The sequence below is a fragment of the Macrobrachium rosenbergii genome, chromosome 48, assembly GCF_040412425.1.
Source record: "Macrobrachium rosenbergii isolate ZJJX-2024 chromosome 48, ASM4041242v1, whole genome shotgun sequence".
Lineage (NCBI taxonomy): Eukaryota > Metazoa > Arthropoda > Malacostraca > Decapoda > Palaemonidae > Macrobrachium > Macrobrachium rosenbergii.
In genome coordinates, this window is record NC_089788.1 from 66281802 (window position 1) to 66305764 (window position 23963).

General features: G+C 35.8%; 1 protein-coding gene across 8 annotated transcripts in view; it reads right to left on the reverse strand.

The window, feature by feature from the left end:
* Orai (calcium release-activated calcium channel protein orai) overlaps positions 1-23963 on the reverse strand; it is a 50810-nt gene that overhangs the window by 23902 nt on the left and 2945 nt on the right. For 2 of the 8 annotated variants that reach the window (XM_067092001.1, XM_067091998.1), the window contains exons 1-2: positions 17110-17264; positions 1744-1872 (exon numbers count right to left, since the gene is read on the reverse strand). In XM_067092001.1, the coding sequence (XP_066948102.1) occupies positions 1744-1872; positions 17110-17139 (159 nt within the window). In that variant the 5' untranslated portion in view covers positions 17140-17264. Of the gene's footprint in view, positions 1-1743; positions 1873-11241; positions 11479-17109; positions 17265-17322; positions 17488-23963 lie in introns of those variants that run through there. The other 6 variants (XM_067092003.1, XM_067092000.1, XM_067091997.1 and 3 more) reach the window with 5 other exon arrangements.

Here is a 23963-nt window from a genome sequence, read left to right on the forward strand (position 1 = left end):
TCCTTCATATGCCTCCTTTCAGTGGTTTAAGTGCTTTGATGCATTTGCTACACTTTTGTGATACTCCCTTTGGCTCCATTTCTTAATTTCCATATTTTTATTTTCTTGACTGTCTCTTTGTTTGCATTTTTATTCATCATTATTGAGTCAACCCATAACAATCTATGTTGTGTGATGCATGTCTCGCCTGGTGTTATATAACTGTGAAATCCTTGGTTCACCTGTCCTTCTCATCATAATAAAATTAATGTTCTTCAGCTCCTCTATTCTTTTATCTTATCACTTCTCTCTGGGTTTCTCAAATACAGTGTTAAGCAACTTCACTCAAAGCACAAAAAAAAATTCAAATGATTAAAATAATTACTCTATTTTTTAACACAAACTACTGGGGCACAGTACTTCTTTCTTCTTAGTTTTCAAAGGTGAAAAAACAATTGCCCTCATGATTGCAGAAATCATTTGATCACTTTCCACAATCACAGATGAACATAATAAATATCTAAAGGAGCCATCTACACTTGTGTTATCTCCAAATCTTGGGTTTCATCCAGCTGATCTTACACATGCAAAAGGCTATAATTAAAAACTTCATTCACCTAGGCTCCATATGGTTCATACATCATGTTGATGGCGCTAACTATGTATTGGCTACAAAAACAATGTTCAAAGAAGGAATGAAGTAGAGGCTTACCAAATGGATTTATATGCTCTCTTAAAAGACTCAGGAGGGTCAGATTTTAGTTCAAGGATTTACCTGTAGATGAATTATCTTTATCTTGAAGTTCATGAATATCTTTAAGGTCAATAAATGATAAAATATTCAGTCTAAACATCTGGAAGTATCTCTAAAAGTGTGCCCATGTGTGCAGCACACTGTAAATAGTACTGAAGGTTCTTCAGCCCCAGCAGCTTGGCTTACTGCCTATTACCTTCCACCTGTCAACTTGGGTCTCTTTACAACTAGTTGTCCAACGCCTCCAACTGTACCTTGCTTCAATTTTCAGCCTCATTTGAGAACAACTCCTTCAGGCGAGGCCAAAGAAAGACTCAAGATGTTACATTGCTAAACTACTTTGTAACATATAAATGAAATACACTTTTGCGTTTGCACCCGTGAAAATACTCTCTCCACCCTTTAAAAAATGCCCTGCTAACATAGGAGTCATGAAGAATCTCTTTGACAGTATCAATTGTACAGAAAAGTCAGTTTTAAGTAATATGTCTTCAGCAGTTCACTTGTATATGATCGTAAATCCTGCTCAGAGCTGTTGACAAAAAGTCTTCAGAAAGTTGCATGTCTGATAACCAACGTCAAAATAAAACAATCAAAATACTCAGTCAATGCAGAAACAATAAAACTGATTTGAATGAATTCCACAACAAAAATATATATACAGTATACAGTATATCACTCAGTTAACTTGGGGGTTGTAGTCCCTAAGCAACCCTCCTGGTACATGGTGGGTTTCCTTACGAGATCCCATAAATGGTGACACTATAATTCTGAATCTACAGTACATTCTCTTTGGAGAATCTGGTTTCCAGAAAATATACCTGGATGCAAATGATTCCAAACAAGAGGCTGAATGATTTTGATTCTTCAAAATCTGTAGTACCTTGGTTTCCCATGAGTTTGTTTACTTTGCACCTTTTATTGCAAGGTAAATAACAAGAACTTAAGGCTATAGAGCAACAAAAATTTAAAAAATCAGTAAAAAATCATGTACCTTATAATATACTTACCATTGCAAAACCAGAGAGTAAGGCTGATGTTCGACTTGAGGCTTTGAGCTTTGCACGGCTCAAGTGTAATTGCCGTAATGTATACATTCCCATTGCATTAGTTGCTGCGGGGACCAGCCGCATGGAAATCTGAAATAGTGGATGAGGTATTTTCAATAAAGATAAATGTAGTTATCATTACGTATATTATAGACTACAAGGTTGAAGATTCTGAAAATCTTAAACTAAAGACAATTTCTGAATACTGTAACTATTTTAAATGATATAAAATACAAGTAAATTTTCAAAATTCAGTTAGCATAAATTTCAAAAAATGCATGCTTGCAGGAGAATATTTACTTTATGTATTTACTGAAAGATACTTCTGCAATTTTCATTATCATATGCAAGAAGATGTGCTCATTCTTAACACATGAGCCATAATGCTATTTACTGATGAGTAAGTGTAAATAGAATCAGATGACCATTCACAGTGAGGAAAACCCACAGTTAAAACCCAAGGTAGGAGTAAGGTATTACTGAACTGAAAATCAAATAAGTACTGTAATTTGCACCATAAAAACTGAAAAATATATTACTAAAGTAGATAAAAGTGTGCCTGTGTATACCAAACCCAAAAAGGCTCAAAACCATGACTGAAAGGTCACTGTACAGAACCTTTGACACATCCTAAGCACAGTTTAACAGAGACACCTGCTACAAATAGTGACACGTATACAGTACTCTAACTATTTACAAAAATGCAACTGAAAGGATATCAAGGCCAGTGCTCTCATTACATTTGTTTCTAAGCATGAGCTGTACAGCAAATTTTCTTTATAAAAAAGGTTGCAAAACTAAATACTGTACAGTAATTAGTGGTACACAGGTGACTTCAAATACTGCTAAAATTTTAATTTATTTCCAAGTGGTCACCACTTCAGTAATGCTATGGACAGTTGAAGTTAATTTTTCATATAAAGAACAAATAGGGGACAAAACTCCCAAATCACTTATTTTTTACAAAAATATATCCCAAGATTTCTTTGGTCAGTGTTATAATCCTTTATAAGTGTAATTCTATGCAGAAAGTCAGTTCTAGTCAAACAGTCCTAATTACAAAAAAAAGCAACACATAAGACTAAATGCACCTGGAAAATAATTCAAAATAAATATGGCGTATGTAAAATAACCAAGTTTTTATTTCTCCATCATTTTGGGAGCTGTTAGTTTGTGATGGAAGTCATATAGAAAGGTAGGTAAAACACAATACAGAAATGTCAATAACTGTGGGCAACTTATAAAAATCTACCAACAGCTTTTCAAGGTTTACAGTAGTTGTAATTTAACCTGATTGGTTATATTCACTAATTTGTTAATGGTTAAAAGTTGAGTGGCATCAACTCCTGATATACATAACATTCCTATCTGTGCTGCATGTGAAGAAGCAATGGTATTCATTATGAGTTTCAATGCTAATAGTCAGTGCAGACTTTAGGTTACCACAGTTCTACAGTTAGGTTAAAAGATAAATATATAAAACTGCAATGACCTACATATCAATGACTGCTCTACAGGTTGAAAATGTGACGGTGGCCTTTAGAGTTGGAACTGAGTAACCCATAAGTGTATTCATGTGAATCCATAGTATCTAGGTAGATTATTCTTCATAAAATTCTTGAAAATGCTAAGCACAATATCACTACAGATATACAGTACTATCCACATTCATATAACATGCCACCAAACAGGGCAACTAACATCAGCTATCATATCACTGGTGAATGCTGACTTTTGTGAACTGGCTGTAAAAACTCAAAAGCTGGAAACGTGAAGATTTGTTGCAACTTCATTTGCAGTAACTTTAGGGGGAGTGTAGTGAAATGAGGGTTATTGGTGCAAGAAAATACCTTGTCATCCTTGTCAATACCAAACTTTCAATTTATGGTTGTCAAAAATCTATTTCCTTAATAAAAATTTGAACATAGGATACTCAGGTAATGCACAGCTACCTCTTGCTGAAAGAGGTTTGTAACTGGAATGCAGGTTGCCACTTTATTTTAACAAGACAAGGTGCCCACAAAACCAAACATACATGCAAATGTGAAATATGAATACAGTATGCAATAACGGGAATGTTAGGATAGCCTTAACTATGTCAAATAGGTACTGACACTAGTTGAATTTATTTATAATTACATAGGGCACTCATTACAATGCATTTGCTTTAAATATGCAAAACAGGTTGCACATTTAGATAATTTAGAGGTTGGGTAATGTTGCAAGCTAAAGAGAGGTAACTTTCTGTTAGCTTGAACACCACCTTGAGAGGTTATGAATACTTGTATAACATGAGTTTATAAAGTAGGCAGCATTTCCAATACTGAGAGCAACTGCAGCAATGATATATCGCCAGTCACCACAATACCATGTGATATCGAGTACATTCTTGTCTACTTATTTGCAGCTTGGCACCTGATATCATGGGTGTCACCCCCAGACAAAAGGAGTGCAAAGATGCCACAATGGTGTGAGGCACACAGACTGATGTGCCCTATTGAAAGGAGTATCTTCTCTCACTACTTTATCAATACACCTTAGAGACATCCAGATTAATTGTGATACATACTGTCCTTGATCTGAATACAGGACATCACTGTAGTGATCAAAAACCTCTGTATATACAAAAGCTATTGGTACAATTCTTAAACTATGGTGAGTGAATGCTTGAAACTTAAGGGTCTGAGAATTAATGGAAACTCAAAGTTGATTACTACCGCTGCACAGATTTTATTAATCATGAAGGAATTGGCTTGGGGCATTTTGACTATCATTTCCAAATTCCCACTTTGTGATATTTCAATTAAAAATAAAAGGAATCTGTAATGTAGCTCCTATATAAACCCTCGATCATCTACACAATACAACCATGACTGCACCTTTTTCAGTGCAAACAGGTATATGTATGCAACAGCAATATATGGCAAAAGTGAAAATAAAAACTCACAGTGTACATATGGATGTGTGGAGTAAAGACTGAATTGTCTGGGTGGTAGTTCAAAAAATACCTCTGCTCATCCTGGCAAACTAGGTGAACACTATATCTACACTGATTGGTTCAATGAGAATGTCGTGCTGACTAGCTTATTCTAGAGGATGGGGGAAATTATTGTTTTTCCATCAGTATTCCCAGGTAAACTGTGCACTATGTACATTATTATACTGCGCTTACAAATGGTTCATGATACAACTGTATACCATGTGTACTGCACTGTACATGCAAAATTGTACCCGTGGAAAATGTAAATAACATGAGTATTTAGCAGACATGCGGTGTGGTAGCTTCACACTTACACTGTGCACACCATTCAACATTACTGGTAATCTGGCTATTTATTTTCCCTTGTTGCACTTGCACTTACACAGTATTTAATATGCATACAGACATAAGTTAAATACAATACAAAAGCTTTTGGTATCTTGTGTTTGATGACAATGACTTGATCATGAATGCATAGCTTGGATAGGCTTGGGTAGGCTGTGATGAGTTCATAAGTGAGACATTTGCTTGCCGTCATATTTTCTGGTGTTTTATGTATACTGTAATATAAATTTGATATAAAAAAATAAAAAATCACTCCTATTTCCTAGGATTCTACACAATTTTTTTTAGACAATGTAGGTTCTCAAAGACTTGCAAGAGTAAGGCTAGGAATTTTGGGTAGCCTACAGGTAGCATAGCCTAGGCTAGCCTGGTCACTATTCCTACATCCTCACTTTACACATACTCATCAGCACTTTTGGACCCAGTACTGTGAATAACTGAGATGTTTCTAGGTATGACTGGATTTTCCAATCTTTATGTATTTGACTCACGTGTTCACGGTGTTATCAAGTTTCGACAACCATTTCCAGCTAGTGCACCTTTTGCAGTTCTCGTGGGATACCTGGATTCTTCTTAACTATCTAACTTGCCCTGTCTTATGCTCCTCCACATAAAGTTTAATGAAAAGGTAGGGATCTCTTGTTCCTGCTCACTCAGTGGAATCAAAATCACTATCTAATTTCACTCTTAGAATCCTGGGTTCAAGCTCCGTTCATGGCTTGATAATTTTAATGACAAAATGTTTTACTGTCCCTTTAAGCTGAGGATGGGGATTTGGGAAGGTCCATTGATCTACCTGCATCAGTAGCCAATGCTTGGTCTCCCCTGGTCCTAACTTGGGTGGAAAGGAGGCTTGGGTAGTGATCATGTGTGTGTATATGTTTGGTTCTTAAGACATTATGCAATAGCAATGACCTGTCTCTTGCCTCTGCCACACATGAGCAACCTTTAAACCTTGTGGCAATCAGCATTCGAGCTTAAACAGTGAGCGGGTAGGATCAGCGGGGTTGAAGGCATTCATAATTTTCTTCTTTAACAGCACTTTTCATGGATTCATCTCCATTTTCAATGCCCAGCATCAATGATCATTATTTTTATGAAACCCGTACACAGAAATCTATTCACCCATTATGACAACACCCTTCTCACCATATTCTTATAACACGTGACTCTAAATGCATGTAAGTAAAATGGTTTATAATTCATATGAACACATGTTGAATGGCTAAAAAATCCACGTATGTCTATATACAACTGAATACCTGATAACATTTTCCACAAAAATAACACTTTCTGCTGTATGATCTACTAGTGCCAAGATGACTCTCACAGCAGAGAAAAGTCTCCTTCCTGTATATTTACCTACTTCTGTGCATAACACATCACAAAAACTTCAAGCACTATGTTGTATAAGAAATAACCCAACCACCAACATAATTATCATATATCCATTAATTGCAAATTTGCTATTAGAAGTCTCCACAGCAATTTTACAAAGTACCATGCATTCCTTTGTGCAAGTGCAAGTAAAAACATGTCTCTGCAATCAACAGGTGCAAGATGTAAAAAAAAAAACACACACACATAACGAAATTATGATATTTCCCAAAAATTTTGAAGAAAAAATCTATACATACACCAATATTCAAAGTCAACAGAAATAAAAAAAAATCATGTAAAGTACAATGATGCCACTTTATAATAACATGACATATTACAATATTGATAATTTGTGAGGAAAGTGATAAGTACCAATGGCTAAACCAACAAAACAACTTGCCTTGGAATAAGTTCACACTTAAAAGTATGCATGTAAGACATAGTTCCTGAAAGAACATGAAAAAAACTTTACTAATAGCTTTGAGGAAACTAAAACCATTAACAAAGAATATCAAAAAGAGCAAATATACTTTGTCCTGAAGCTTTGAAGTCCTACTTTTCAAGTGCAATAAATGACAGCCGTAACTCACATCCAAGCAACCTCACAAATCCTGATGAGGGGCATCACTAATATTACTTCACTTTTAAATCAGAAAAACGAAAAAGGAGTCCTGCAATTTGTGAAGTTGCCTTTTTTGTCCAGTACTTTTGGAAGAACGCTTTTACTCTTGATATTATCATCAATTTAGAGAGAAAACGTATAAAGAAAACGAATACGATTCAAAAGCTATATGCTCAACAATTTCAAGATACCATTTTAGCTTAAAATTAATTTCCTGCAATACTGTACCATTCACAGTTAATCTTAAAACATAACTTCAAGAACAGAAAATGAATCAGTGAGAAGGCTATGGTTCAACTTTGGCTCACCCAAGTATCACTTATGGTTAAAGGGGTTCAGTGACAAATGATCAATGAAACTGAATAAAAATCAAATTTTTTTACAGCTAGATATGGCATAAGGCAATGTCAAATATTACATCAAAATTTGTTATAGTTTCATAGTTATAGGAGATTTTTCCTTTAGCATCCCAACAAACTTGGGCATTTGCGGTATTTTGTCAGAACAGTATAATATACTGTTTATTACAATAAGGAGTTCTTCGCTGGGTGAGCGGGTTCCGTTCTCAGCTACCACTCTGATGGTTGCGAGTTCGAATCTCCGAGCGGCCAGTGAAGAACAAGAGAAATTGGTTTCTGGTGATAGAAATTCATTTCTCGCTATAATGTGGTTCGGATTCCACAATAAGCTGTAGGTCCCGTTGCTAGGTAACCAATTGGTTCTTAGCCACGTAAAAATAAATCTAATCCTTCGGGCCAGCCGTAGGAGAGCCGTTAATCAGCTCAGTGGTCTGGTTAAACTAAGATATAGTTACTTACTTATTACAATAAGGTATTATAAATCTTACTGAAATAATACAGGTACCATCAAACTTAATTACTGGTGCCTTTTCCCCACCACCATATGGAGCTCGGTACACTTAAAACATTGGTCCAAGTAACACTGAGCCACATCAGGCCAAATTTTAGAAGACCATATCACAAAACATAAGTTAATTTTACTTCCAAATCTTACTTCTCCATCTTTTCCAACTACTTTCATTAAAAATTCATACACGATAGGCTGAATACTGTCCAATCAATACCCTAAGATTTTTTTCATTATCCTAAAGGACTGAATTTTGGCAGATTTTTGACAATGGTAAAACGAAAAATAGAGGCTTTTTATATATAAATAAATGATATTTACTAAGATTTCACCTTGTAGATTTATTGGTTATTACAAGACCTTTGTACCATATTTTCATTCGTGAAGAGCTGTTAATATAAGGGTGGGGTATTTGAATTTTGTTTTTAACTGAGGGGAGGTGAGAAAATGGTCACTGAATGGATTTCTTGTTTTAAGACTGATGTATATGATGCCATTTATTCTTGGTATCAACACTATAGCCAAATCCCAAAAAACAGTTACAAGAGTCTTCTGCGGAAAGAAAATTTTATCAAGAACAATACAATTAAAAACTGAAATACAGTACAGTATATACCACTGAAACACATTAAACATTAACACAAACACAGACGAAAATTATTTGCAATATCACTAAGAAAAATGTAAATATATCTAAAGAGGCAGTTCAACTGACAAATAAGCAGGAATATTTTATACAAAGCAAAAACTGAATAAAAGTTACGTTAATTTCACCATTACAACAGTAAAACAGAAAGAACTTACTACTGTAGTGCTTTCATCACAACAAAAGTGAAGCAGAAAAAACATACTTCTGTAGTGCCATAGTGTACTATAAACTTTTAATCTGTAATAATGTAGCTGGATATATAGGGGGAAGAAAGAGAGGATAGGTGGCTTGTAAAGGAAAAGACCTGAAGGACTAAAAATACAGTAGTGACATATAAAAAAAGTTACAATAAGAACTAAATATGGAAAAAACAACAGTCCAGTGTCTGTTCACAGTGCCACACTGCTGAGTGCTGTACAGAAAGTTTTCCTTTATTTTTACTGCATAACAGGTTTCCTTAAATTGTTGCACATGGTGATGCTCATAAGTTCAACTGAAACTGCATTACCACTTCAAATTGCCACACACCTTTTCCATGCTTTTGACATTTTCCAGTGGCTAAAAACTTGAATAAATGTATTTATCAATTTGTTTGTTTGCTGTTTGTATGTCACAGGACTCCCCATAAATTTTTTCTAATTTTTTATATATGAGCAACACATTAAACAGCAACTTGCTTAATAAGTTTATATCTTTCTGGGTGTGTGCTATATAAATGTGTACACATTGTGAAAAATAATAAAACTTTCATCGAGAACAGTGACATAGTGCAAACTGGTACACATGGTTATTTCCTAAAATTCATCAGTCTCCAAACTCAAATCCCACTGTCAGCTTGCATTAGCATGATGACACTAATGTCAACGTGGAAAATGTTTCTGACCCGGTAATTTTTAAATTTTTTTTTTTTTTTTTGTAATTTGAATAAGCATTATAGTTCAAATCTGTTGAAGTTGATAGTAGTTATGCTAAATATTAGGCCTTCTTCCAAGCTTTCATTGGAGAAAAATTCACAACCCAAAAGTCTGGTAGTTCAAAAATATGAGATACCTGATAAGCAGCAATTCTGTGAGAAATTCAAGACAGCCTATTCACAACCATCTGTAGGAGTAGCATCAAAATGTCACTAGAATAATGTTTCATGGTCGTCATCACTGTTTTTATTTTAGGGTTTCCTTTTGCTGGTCAGACATTTGATCACCTATTTTCTTCTATCTTATGACAATCTTTCTACCGAATTTCCCAAATCATACCCATTCTCTATGACCTTCTAAGTTTTCCCACTGATCAAAGTCCCACTATTTCCACATCCACTTTTTCATTTTGCTGATTATTCCCTCATTACTAGCCATACAGCTAACTGCTTTTATCCTGGCTACTGCTACTAATTTTCTTACTGCCCTTTTAGCTCTAAATTTACATTTGGGCTACTCTTACACAAACACGATGCTCTACCTCCTCCAAAACCTGGCTCTCCAGCGTAACACGACCCCTCTCCACCATCTCTTTACGATCAACTTTACTTATAAACGTGTGATATCAAAATCCCTTGACACAAATTTTAAGCTTTTTCATCAAGAGTAATACAAACGACACCATCAGTTAAAGATACGCAGTATACACAATGCTGCTTTGACCCCCTATACTTCATCCACAGGACCATCAAGTCCATTTTCTATTCTAAATCTTTGCTTTCTTTCTGGTCTACATCATCTTTGTTTTGTTTACACTGCTTATTCGCTCACTCCTTTTCCATTAAACTCATCTCTTTTAAACTATTCTAAAACCCTAACTCTTGAATCTGCTGTTAAACCCAGGTCATTCAAACACAGCAGCTCCCAGAGGCCTTCCTGTCTCCATTGCTATAATAAACAATACATGGATCAAATTTTTTGGGCATACTTGCCACTGTTTTCACTCTAGATTTTGAATCATGATTTTGCAAGCTTTGTCAATTACCTGGGTACATTTGATACATAAAAGATATGTCTTTTAATGAAGGGCAAAAAAAATGGATAGCTAGGAGGAAAGAGACCCAGTGAAACAGATAAAAAGTAAAATACAGAAAAAAGTATTGCAGTCTGGGACTAAAGGGACCATAAAAAGAATCTTAAGTACTGTACTGTCTGACGTGTGTCTTATAAAGCTCACTGTAAGAGGCACCCCACAAAGGGGTGTCGAAGTCAAACTGGTAAATCGGTGCCCTTTTAATGAGGGCAACTCATCCCAGTTTAATAAAACAACCATTCTTCTGAATAATTCACACAAAAAGTTATTTAACACTGAAATACATGACAAATTCTACGAAGGTACTGTATGCAAAGTCATAAACAGATACAGAACTAAGTTGCTGGCAGTTTAAATAAATGTGGAATTTTATCACTAATACACAAACAACTACGACAACAACTACTTAAAAGCACAGTATACATTTACAAACAGGATGTACTTGAAGTCTTCATTGGTTCTATAAGAATGAAAATGACTGCCTATAAAATAGCTCTAAAATGGGTTGCATGTTTCAAGCTAAAGGAATTGGTGCATATGTTAACAATGAAATGTAAAGAATACAAAGAAATAAGTTAATATAGTGCTAATAACCAATGTCTTACTAACCGCATGCCCCTGCATCATACGTGAAGCTCCTATGTAAGGAAAGTTAGAAGTAGGTACAGAAGTAGAGAAGGACCTTGGGCGGCTGACCCCCCTTGGGGGTGAAGGGGGTACCAAAAGGGAAGACTGACCGGTATCAGACCCAAACATGGTTTCAGTGTGCTTACTAATGGGAAAAGCTCAAAGGAACGACACAACACTTGTACTCCACAATAAATCTTTTCCTTTCCTGGAAGTGAACTAAATACAAACATGTTAGTTTCTAATCAGAGAGGGGTTAGTTATCAAGATACTAGGATAAGGAACACACTATTGGTCTACAATTAAAAACATTTCCATTTATCCATCAAGTTTTTTTGGATTGAAAATCACAACTACATTTACAATCATCATTCAGGACAATCTTTAACGTTGCAAATGGTATTAAATAAAAATCCCGTTCCATTTTCCCAATTAGCCTTTGAAATACTGGTAAAATCATTCCCTCAAAATATTGAGGTTCTTTCTTTTAAATGGCATCTGTAAGACAACCATAAATTCTAGTGCTCAAAATAACAAGCAAATGTACTATTTGAAAGAGTGGATTAAAAATGTTATTTGTAGGCTGGTACAGTATCTGAAAATTCTGACAACTGAATAAAAAAATCAGAAACTTTTGAAGTCCGGCAAAATTCAAAAGTAAGCTTGCAAAGCTATTTCTCTCTTTCCCCATTTAACGCTTCTCTCAAAATTACAATGCTGAATATTCATTAGTGTGATACTGTAACAATGGTCATCTAAACAAATAATAGACTAAGAGCACAAAATAACTCAGTCTTATAGTTAATTTTAATTTTGTAACACCCTCTTCTATACTCTCCTACCTGCTTCTTCTCATTTTAAAAGTAAAGGATAGTTGAACTGGACTAGCATCTCTCAAGATGGTATTTGTACTCGCAAGGTCAAACAGACCAAATCCCTCGTATTATTTGAAAATACGGTACTCCCCAGTCTATCCAAACAATGACTCTGGAAATCTGTAATCCACAGGTTATACTGTTCAGTCACTGTTTCTTCCCTTTTGATGTTAAACTTTGGAACTCTCTTCCTACTTCCAGCTTTCTTTATGCATATCCCACCCTTCTTTCCCTTTCCTTGATTTCTTAAGGCATGGCTGGAAAAGGATATTCAGGTGTCTGTAGCATTGGTGTCTGCTCTTAAAACTATGGCACCAAAATAATTCAATAGAAGAACTCTTTTACCCATGACCCTAAAATACCAAATGTTTAGAATATAGTAGACATTATAAATAGTGTCTGAAAATTCTGCAAAATGGAGTAGCATATATTACAGAAAAATCCCAAATGTTTAGCACATAGTACACATCATAGTTCCTGAAAATTCAATAAAACAGATTACAGTACTATATATAACAGCAAAGTCCCATGCATATTAGCAATAAATTTTTTGTAATACTGTAGTGAAGAGATCAAGACTGGTATACAGTAGTTGAATAAATCAAGACCTCACACTGAAAAAATGTAACATTACTAGACCTTTCTTGACTGCTGGCATATGAATCATTTATAAAAGGCAGATTAAATCATTCATGTAACACCAAAAAAATATTCTATTTAGAAAATGGTGTCTACATCAAGCTTACTGAATGATGGTAAATACTGGAATCTCACAAAGATAGAGATAATCTCATGTCCCCCATAAGTCCACAACTATTTCTTTAAAAGTCCAGATATGAAGTCAAGTCCCACAAAACATGATGTTCAACAGATATTCACAACTTCATTGTATAGCCCTAAAACAGACTTATGCTCTAGAGGATGGAAAAATCCCAGTCACAAAAATACAAATGTGATTATGCTAACAAATACTTTTCTGTCAAAGAAACATTGTTGAAATATTCTTTACATTACACGATTAAGTCTGCAAATGACAAAAAGTGGCAATAAGCAGAGATGATCTACCAAGCCTGATAAACAATGATTTTTCTAGTACTAGCAGCAGGCAGAAAACCTCATTCTCAGAATGTCACTGAAGTGCTATTTTAGCAAATGAAAGTTCTTGTAAAAATAACTTCTTGTGAAGTGGCTATAAAAGTTAACACATGGTTATTTCTATTTACAAAGCCACCAGGAGCTGCAATATACTGGTATAAAATAGTTATCAGCAAGGTATCAGAACAAGAAAGAGCTATATGTTCAAGCTTAGAACCTTATTTACAAAATGGATAGTACAGTACTAAGTATAATACCTACGTAAAGTACCACATATTGCCTATTCCTTGGAAAAAAAAAAAAAAGTTCTATTTACAGAATCAATGATTCAGCCTGTGCATGTAACTGGTTTGATTTAAAAAACCATGACCCAAACTCCCGATGATCAATAAGCCACCTAATGTGTATTGGAAGAGCTATGAGAGTAGTCTGTGGGTGCTGTTTGCATTAACGATGAGCTTGTGAAAAATTGTTTAGTGCACTATAGTTACTAAATTCTCTCAATCTTACAAATTTAATAAGAAAGACCACTTTTGGTTGGTTTACAATGCACTGAAAAACTGACTATAAAATTCTTTTGATAGAATGTGTGTGTCATTAAATACAGCACTGGCCCATCATAATACAAATGACTAAATTATTCTAGCCCTGAAAGCCTTACTGCAAATACTAGGCTATAGTTATGAATCTAAGCAAAACATATTAATAAGCCTTATTCTTTCCTGTTTCCTGAAAAAAATTGTTTTAAATCTCTAGCAGTTCCTTGGAAGTTTTGACATAATAAAAACTAAAGCTCTGAGATGAAATGTTTATTAAAGGGCTAAGTTTTAATTAAAATGGCTTGATTTTAAAATAAATACAGTACAAAATCTGATGAGTAATTGTAGTATGAAAAACATATGCTTCATGAATGTCAACACTTAGAAAACTTGAAATAACACTTGATAAGTGTATATGCCCTAAAAAATAAGTGAAAGGTAGTAAACACCCTGTATTCACGGGGGATGCGTACCACGCCCTCCGCGAATAGCTAAAATCTGCGAATACTTAAAACCCCTAGAACCCCTCTAAAAACACTTAGAACTGCCTATTTTGATAGTTCAAACACCAAAAAAAAACCCTCTACAAATGCTTATACCTGAGCATTTTAATATTTTTATCATAAAAAGTGCATTTATTGATGAAAATTATATGAACATACAGTAATTAGTGAAAAACACTGGAAGCAGGCAAATTTTCCGGGAACAATGTGTACGTATGTTCCATAGAGAAATCCGCGAATTGGTGAGTATGCGAATCATGAGAATGCAAATACGGGGGGTTTACTGTGTACTGTATAATATAACCTAACCAAGGATTCAGCATCCTACCTGCCTGGCCCTGGACATCCCACTTTAACCTTCAAATAAGGAGAGGACTAATACCACTTACAATCTGACCTCAACTACGACAGTGTTATTACCTGGCTGGAGTTTTCTGCCTGCCCCTGAATTTTCTAAAATGAAAAGGGTCAAGCACCAATTAAAAAGACCTGGTAAGTACTTCCAAAGATAATTTCACCAACTTCTTATGTGACATTAGTTGTGGAACTTTGTGACACAGTTTCACACAGGAACTTTGTGTCACATGGTGTTGGAGATGCTGATTATCACTATGTACCATACTGCCATTATTCTGTTCCCATCTTTTCCTTATACTGGATTTCAAAATATTCTTACCAACAATGACTGATTTTTCTGACTCCCTTTAGCAAATCCCTCATTATCAACAATGGTCATGGAGTTTTAAACATTTTTCAACATGCATAAAATACAAAATTCTTATTTAATTTACCCTACCTGATGGAATCACATCACATCATTACATGATCAGAGCAGAAATGTGCCAAATGCTGTACCAGCATGTGTAGTAATTACATAACTGGGAGGCAAAAAACTTAGTCAAACATGTGAAATATATATTTTTCTAACTGCTTGCATTTTATGCAGTTTTTACCTCTCCTGTTGGTGCAATCTGCTTATTATTGTAATTCCTTCACTATGTACCTTAGAATAATGGGGGGAAGAAGGTGGAAAAGAAGGGTTTTCAGTAAAAAAAGAAAAAAAAAGTGAATCCATAATGGTAAAACATAAATCACATGATAAGTAGTCTAAACCATATAACTGTGTAAAGGACAATTACAGAGGTATATCCAAACATTCCCTAACCCTATCTAACCAAAGAAGGTTCCTAACATTCCACAAGGGGAAAGGATTTGCTTGACAACCTAACCAAACCTACAGCTCTTCATTATTGAGAAACACACAGCTAAATATTCCAACTTTCCCTAACTTTAGACATCAGTTCCAACCTGACTGAGAGTTGGCTTTACTCCCCTCAATCCACTAACTACATGACCTACAGCATCTGGAATCATAAGAGTGAAATACACAAATACATCCTAACCTCACCTACCCTTCCCTAGAACACAGGGTTCTACTGTAAAGATGTGGGGCATCCCTGAACTTACCTGATGCATCCAATTACAACAATCCTTAAGTTTAGGATGTAGGTATAGAAGGCAGTTATTCATCAAGAGGAGTAGGTTGTACTCTGCTTGCATTAGGCTATTTGAACGTGGGTAGCCTAATTTTGTGATTTCCAGGGTAAGTTAACGCATACATTCATTCTTGTGTCAATCCCATCAACTAACTTTATGTCTAAAAGCAGGGGTCTTTTGTCTTATTTTGATATTTAATCTTACTCTTGGGATTACACTCACTTCACTAGACATTCAGGGCAAAACAGCCAATTTTACACAGAACATATCAAGGCTGTTATTTTCAGGTGTTGAAAATTTGGGTTTCCAAAAGTACAGGGGGAAGATCATCTAGAGAAACTGTATAAAAAAAATTATTCTAAAGGAAAGAAACACGAGGACATCTGCTATTTGCCAAGCACCAGTCTTCACACAGAATGTCCACAAAGTTACTGAAATGCCTGAAAACAGCATAGCCTAAGTGGGCTTGACCAATGTTAACAAGTATCCATACTTTTATTGCAAAATATTTAGCCTACACTAAGTTGTTATCCCTTTTTCTTTCAAATTATGGAAAAAGTGCCAAAATGACCATCACTCAACCATTGCCGATATTGTTTTCTGTGTTGGTGAAATATTATCGTATAATAGGATAGCCTAACCTTCAAGGGAGCGAATGCAGAATGTGAGGTAAGAGCTACCGGACCCCAAAAGTAGGCTAAGCTGTGACCCATTACTGCATTCTACCCCATTACATATTCTAAGGATATAATTAAAGCTAAAGCTAGTTTAAGTGTATTCTTAAGCTAGATTAGCCTAGGGGCCAGCTGAGACAGACGGACACAGGTTCTCCCAACGAAAACAAACCTAACCTTTCCTAGGATGCCTTGTTCTGACCTAACCAGGCCTCTCCTTCCTAACCTAACTTGGGGCACCGTGCCCTGACCTGGCTGGGGGGGGGGGGAACCACCAAGTAACAGTAAACACCTGAAAAAACATGGACTACGCTTCTGCTCGGAGATAGTGTTAGGGCCTGCTCCTGTCATTTTGCAAACTAGCCTGGCCCTTAGATTAGCATATACCCTACTGGTAGGCTAAGAATACTCGTAAGTCTAATCCTCACTGGATGATCTATGAAAATTTTACATCAACAAAACCCTTCGCTGTGTAACCTACAGTAATCCTAAAGTATCCAAGCACACTAGGCTTCCAGATACAATAAATTACACGTAAGCTAACGCTGCACAGGACAGGCTAAACATAAACCTTGCTGTGGAAGACAGGGCAACGGGACTCTGACCTTTGTTACCTAACCTACCACTGCCCGACTGAATGATTTCGCATTAATAGTGTATACCTTACCTTTTCATTGCTTCGCTGTTGAGTATTCATGTGAATTTGCGAGAAAAGAAATCACGAATGGGATGAGAAACTTTAATCGCCAAGGTGAGAGAAACTCTCGTGCTGGTTCGGTTTCCTGGTTCTGGTCTTGGAAAGCAACAATGGACATCGTACATAAACACTATGAAAGGTATATCGCACACCATATAAACCTTAAAACTAAAATTTACTCACCAACAATCACGTCTTCGCTTAAAAAGACATAACAAAACAGGATCGTCAGCAAGAAAATTTTTTTTTTCCTTGTTTCCACCACTAGGATATGGTAAACTTGTCAAATCTACAGTGGGTGAAAATACTACGCATGACGTCAAATGCACTTGCACCAATCAAAACCTTGCAGTATCAAAACAATGAGTTGTCCAGTGAAAATAACGAGGCTTCCCGTGTGACGTTCTTTTATACCAAAGTGACAAGGCAAAGGTCTTATATAGTTAATTCTTTATATTAGCTCCGCGCCTGTTTTTACCTTTTAAACTGGTTTTTTCTACACTTTTAGGGGTTCTGATACTGGCGGTGCATCTGTTTGTTGTCGGCCAAATGGAATGTCCCTTCGCGTGTTTAGTACTGGCCCAGGGGGTGTTGGGTACCCATACGTTAACAAGTTATTGCACTTGCCGGACGGGGTATGAACCGTTCGAAACAGACTTACCCGTGCTCTGTCTTGTGAAGATCGTGTATGGAAACCCCTTGTTGGATGGACTTTAGGGGTTAATTACAGGTTAATTACACTCGAGCGCCAAAAATTAAAGGTAAATTCATTATTAGCAACCAAAAAAACTGTAGAAAAAGTTAAGTTAGAAGGCTGTCGCCGCCACGGAGCTACTATATAGTTCTACCGTGATGGCAATAGCCACAATGCCCTCATAACTTCTGGAAGAATTTGAGAGGAGGGCACTGTGGCTATTACAATTACCAATGTATCTAGTAAAAAGTGACCAATAGATTCTACATATCTATCTATACACACACACACACACACACACACACACACACACACACACACACACACACATATATATATATATATATATATATATATATATATATATATATATATATATATATATATATATATATGCAACATACGGGGATGCTCAAGGGAACAAGTACCAGTGCAAATGCCGAACCAGATTAACTTAGATCTAATCGCGAGCATCCTTTCTATAAAAATTTATGCTGGTCAATAAAATAACGAGAACTCATGGGCTTGGCCAATGCGGGAGTCCCACTCATGTCATGGCTCCACCGAATGACAATGCATAATTGCATTATTTTTTCCTATAATTATCTTGAATTAGTTCATTTTGCCTGAAGAATGCAAGATAAAATACATATTGAAATTCATAATTTCCTCACTTCCCCTTCATCAAATTTGAAGTTCATTTCTAGTGTCTGTAGATTTCTTTGTTAGAAAGTATTCTTAAGTACAATCTCTGAAAAGAAAAAAACATTCAGTAGATGGTCTAGCTAGCAGCAGGAGAGAGGTAGCTTGGTTGCTCAGAAATGTTTCACTACAATCTCCAGATTATTAATTCCTCAGAGAGAGAGAGAGAGAGAGAGAGAGAGAGAGAGAGAGAGAGAGAGAGAGAGAGAGAGAGAGAGAGAGAGAGAGAGGTTTTTGAGAATTTATTGCTTGTGCAACGCATGTATAATTATGTATTACATGGCGATGGAAAATTATGTTCAAATGACCTTACTGTTATAAAGAATAATAATAATAATAATAATAATAATAATAATAATAATGATACTAATAATAATAATAATAATAATAATAATAATAATAATAATAATAATAATAAAGTATTACGATTCGTAATATAAAAGCTATTAACAAGTAAGTTAGCTATCTAAAGGAAAATTATTTTTTTGCATTAACACACCATTATGTCAACACTCAGTCTAGGGCTCACAATTGTATTGATATCCAGCCATCTGTGTAGCGATATTTTGGATAAGAAATGAGACAGATACATAAGATGAAGGCAATTTTTGTAACAGTAAGATGCACGTGAGTTGCAAAAAAAAAATTTTTTTTTTGTATTAGCATTTTAAAATCTGTCTTGTTTGATGTACATGCGTAGTTACAGAAAAACAGCATTCTTTTAACAAATTAACATCTAAAATTCAAACTTGACATAAAATTTGATATACTGAATATGAGACCAATGCCACAATGGAATCAGCCTTTGAAGAAGAAGAGGAAAGATAAGATTTTAGATTTTAAAGTCAAGTGATGAAATAACTCTCTTTTGGTATATTATATTCTTTGACATAACGCTGGAATAAACACTGGCGCACAAACGTACTGCGTTTCCTAGGAAGGAATGTTTTATCATATAGTGATAAGAGACTGTTAACACCTAAAATATGTACCATCCCTGAGCCACCAGGAAAGCAAATCGGAACTGGGACAAACATTTTCCCAAACTATTTCTCAGCGACAAGCAGGGGTACACCTCTCTGAAAAGTGTTTTATTGGCACGTGCGATGCCACTTTCTGTAATAGCAGCTTTGCTCCGGAGGGAAAAAGAGGCTTTTATCTTTTCCTCCTTGAGTGCTCAAGTTAGAAATATATCATTGGTCACGCTGAGGGGAATGTACAGGCAACTCCAATACTGCCTTTTGGATTCACAGCGTCAGCTTTAGATCTCTGTCTCTCTCTCTTATACCAAAAGCCCAGGAGATTGATAAACTTTTCGTTGTTAAACACGTCTTCATTTATTGTCTGATCCTCTTCAGAAATGTCTATTTCGATATCCAGTTGCAAAAGCCTCTCGATTTTGACCTTCAAGACTTTCAGTGTATTATACCTATGTATATATATACAGTATATATATATATACGTATTTACATATGTATATATACATATATATATATATATATGTATGTATGTATGTATGTATGTATGTATGTATGTATGTATGTATGTATGTATGTATGTATATATATATATATATATATATATATATATATATATATATATATATATATATATACATGCATACATACATATATAAACAGTCGACTAACAACCAAATACCCCACTAATGTTAAGTCTGCAGAGGCTCTTTTTTTTTTTGACAACGGGCCTAAATCTCTTCTTTCCTTGCCTGGGATCGAACTCTACATTGCTGCTGCTGATGAGAGGCTGGTACCACTCAAAATTGAGACCCCCAACAAACACACACACACACACACACACACAGAGAGAGAGAGAGAGAGAGAGAGAGAGAGAGAGAGAGAGAGAGATTTTTGTAAAATATGGTAATTTATAACCGGAAGATATGGAGTTCCTAAATCTCTCCTTTAAATCGTTGCTATCATACTCTTCATGGTAAAAATTCTGATCTCTTCAAAATAAAAATCTTGATAGGTGAATTGGTAAAAATCTATCAAAGAAATTGGTACTAAAGGAAGTTGAGTATAAAGAAAGTTAAATACAGAAACTTTTAAAGCCCATTTTTATCCTTAAACTCTCCGCTGATCACTTTTATATTTTTTTTCGCGTTTCTCAGTTATTAAGCGATAATGGATCCAGTTTTTATATAAATATGCACTTTCACAGGTCTCTTTGTATAAATTAGTTTTACTGATAAAAATTACATTTAAGCAGGTAATTCAGCTTTCTTAAAACACAGGCACATAATCGCACACATTTCTTTCTCTGTCTCTCTCTATATTGTATATATATATATATATATATATATATATATATATATATATATATATATATATATATATATATATATATATATATATATACTTTGCATAAATACAGTGCATGCTCTTGCTGTCTCATACTTTGATCCCATGTAAATCTACAAGTTCCATAAAAGATTTTATTTCCTCCAGAACAAAATAAAATATGCAGTAACCTGAAACTTCTGATTCTTCTCTTTTTATCACCTTGCACGCGCACAATGTGAGTACTATATGCGTTAAGGTGTGTCGGTGTGTGTGTGTATATATGTGTGTGTGTTTACATATGTGTATGCTTCGATCTCTCTCTCTCTCTCTCTCTCTCCTCCTCCCAGAAAGAAAACAGGAAAACGCAAATTCGTTTGCCAGTGAATCACACGCTCTGCGCTTCCTCAGAGAGAGACGACGCTCGGGCGCGCGTAAAGGCTGGGTGTGTGCAAAGCTACTTGAGTTTTCGCACAAATGATCTACTTTGGTTCGCAAGCATCGAGACGGCTGAAGCCCACACGAAGGAATAGGAATCCGTCAGCCTCCCTCTTCCCTGAAAAGGAAAGCCCCTCCACCTCTCTCTCTCCCCTTCCCCTGCGCATTGGCCCTTCCAGTGCCCCGCTTTAAATCCCCCTGCCTGGCGCTAGATTGAAACCCAACCAGACGTATGATTGGTGTTACTCCGTATCTTTGAATGAACTCTGTCGCCTCACTCGAATTTTTCGTCTCGTCTGCGAAAGAAGAAGAAGAAAAATACGAAGAGGAAATGGTGTTGGAGGCCAGGAGAAGAAAGATAAATGGCGTTGGATGCCCGAAGCAAAAGAGGAAATGGCGCTGGAGACTAGAATTTCCCTATTCACATCTGCTCTTAATTTGTGTTCTTGCTTACCCTCCGTTATCTGTTTTTGCATCTTTCCTTAGCACTGAGCTTCTCCATGTGAATAACATTTACAAATATTACCTGTTGAAAACGTACCTATCCATCATACTGTTTATTTCTCAACGAGTTCATCAGGGTTTGTTTGAATTTGACATTAAGAAGTACTTGAGAATGGCAAGTTTAAAAGCCTGTTTGAGAAACAGGTTATGCAACGTTTCAGTGTGTCAAGATTCAGAAGAAATATTCCTGGGAAAAAAGAACGACCACCGTTCGGGAGTGAAATTGGGGAAGGGAATGCCTGGAACTAGATCCTTCGCAGATGGCAAGTTTAACCAAGAATGAACTGAGGGCCTCTGCCTAAAGGGAAATGGAGATTTAGGAGCAGAATGCCGGAGTACGGGCAACGTGGCAACGAGGTACGTTTTCTTAGTCTTTCATCATCTTGTCACAAACGCCACGCCTACTAAATGATATTTTTCTAGATTGATGGGGAAAGTAATTCCGCGGGTGTTCCTTCGAAATCCGTTACTAGATGCCAAGTTCCGTGGTAACAATGTTTCTCCCTCACTCTCTCTCTCTCTCTGATATTCACACACATACATGGATTTATATTCGTATAAATATACACATACATACATATACATATATATAAATAAATAAATATATATATATATATATATATATATATATATATATATATATATATATATATATATATATATATATATATATATGTATATGTATATCACACTACCACATGTGAAAAAATAAGATTGGGTGTAGGTCCCGACGAGTTTCAACTTCATTTCTAAGCCAGTCTAATTTTTTCACCTGTGTTGAAGTGTGACAAACAAATCACGTGTTAGTGTGATTATAATCATATATACAGTATATATATATATATATATATATATATATATATATATATATATATATATATATATATATTATAAGTAGATAGATAGATAGACAGATATACGTGTGTGTGGATGGGACTTTCTTACCCACCTCAGAAAGACGCATTGGGTGAATGATGCAGCACTTTGCTCAGGTTTGCTAGGTTTGTGAATCCCTTTTAACCTACCGCCCACCAGTCCATCCAGTTTTTGATTGGTAAGGGTGTTTGCTGAAGTCTATATATAGGGCAAGGAGCTCGAATACTTAACCCTAAAGACTTACTCAGAAACTGGAAGGCTGTACGTATCTGGAGAAGCCCTCCAAAAAGTAAAAGAAAGGCGTATGATAAAAAAATACAAGTCTCTTTTGATTTCAATCCTTTCAACTGCAGTTTTCTCTGCTTCACTTCTCTCCGCTCTTTCCTTTTGCACATGGCGGATCAATTCGAAAAGTTCACGCATTAGCAACTATATCTTACAGGGATTAACAGGCGTGTCTGGGGTTTCACCTTGTACAGTTCCTAAGAGATACATATTTGAAATGCTCTTTGAGGGTCTTTCACATTCTCTTAAAAGTGTACAAAGTTTTATATAATACGAATAATGAAGAAAGGTATTTCGGAAGACAGTAAGGCAGCGAGGACAGGGACGAAGATTTGCTAACCCTTTCATGCAATCACATCCGGGACATTGAGAGAGCACAGAGCATCAGTGCATATCTGATTACAGAGGTGAACACTTGCCACAAGGATTTCCCAACTGAAATAATTATTGAGAATACTCATCGAAGTTTGGTTTGTCCTCTGGGGAAAGCACTTGGTATTCATTACGCGTAGATACGTCTATGTTAAGTGGGAATATGACAAAAGCACTAGCGGGTCATCATCATCTGTTATTAAGATAAACAAATCATTATGCGACTAAGGACACTCCATTTATTATTGATTCAGCTGAGCCGTCACCGAGTGGAACCAATGAGACTGCGTTAGTTAATGAAGCAGCTGGGTCGAAAGCAAGGGAATCACCCAAAGTTCATTAACTGCGTTAACGGATTTGGCTGGAATTTATATACTGACCTGTGTCTGTTTGTTTGTTTATCTGTAGGCTACAGCAAGAAATTATTGAAGGATTTCAATTATCTTTTGAGGGCTGAACGATGAACTAAGAAGGGCCGGTTAGATTTTGAGATGGTACCGTATCCGGACGCGGATCCAAGGTGTTATTACGGCTTTCTGACCCAAGATTTCATACCATAATTAACCCCCGTTAACGAAGCTTGACGAAGGATCCGTTAGATTTAATGTGGAATTGAAAGACTAAACAGAGTCTAGTGGGTAAAAAGTGCT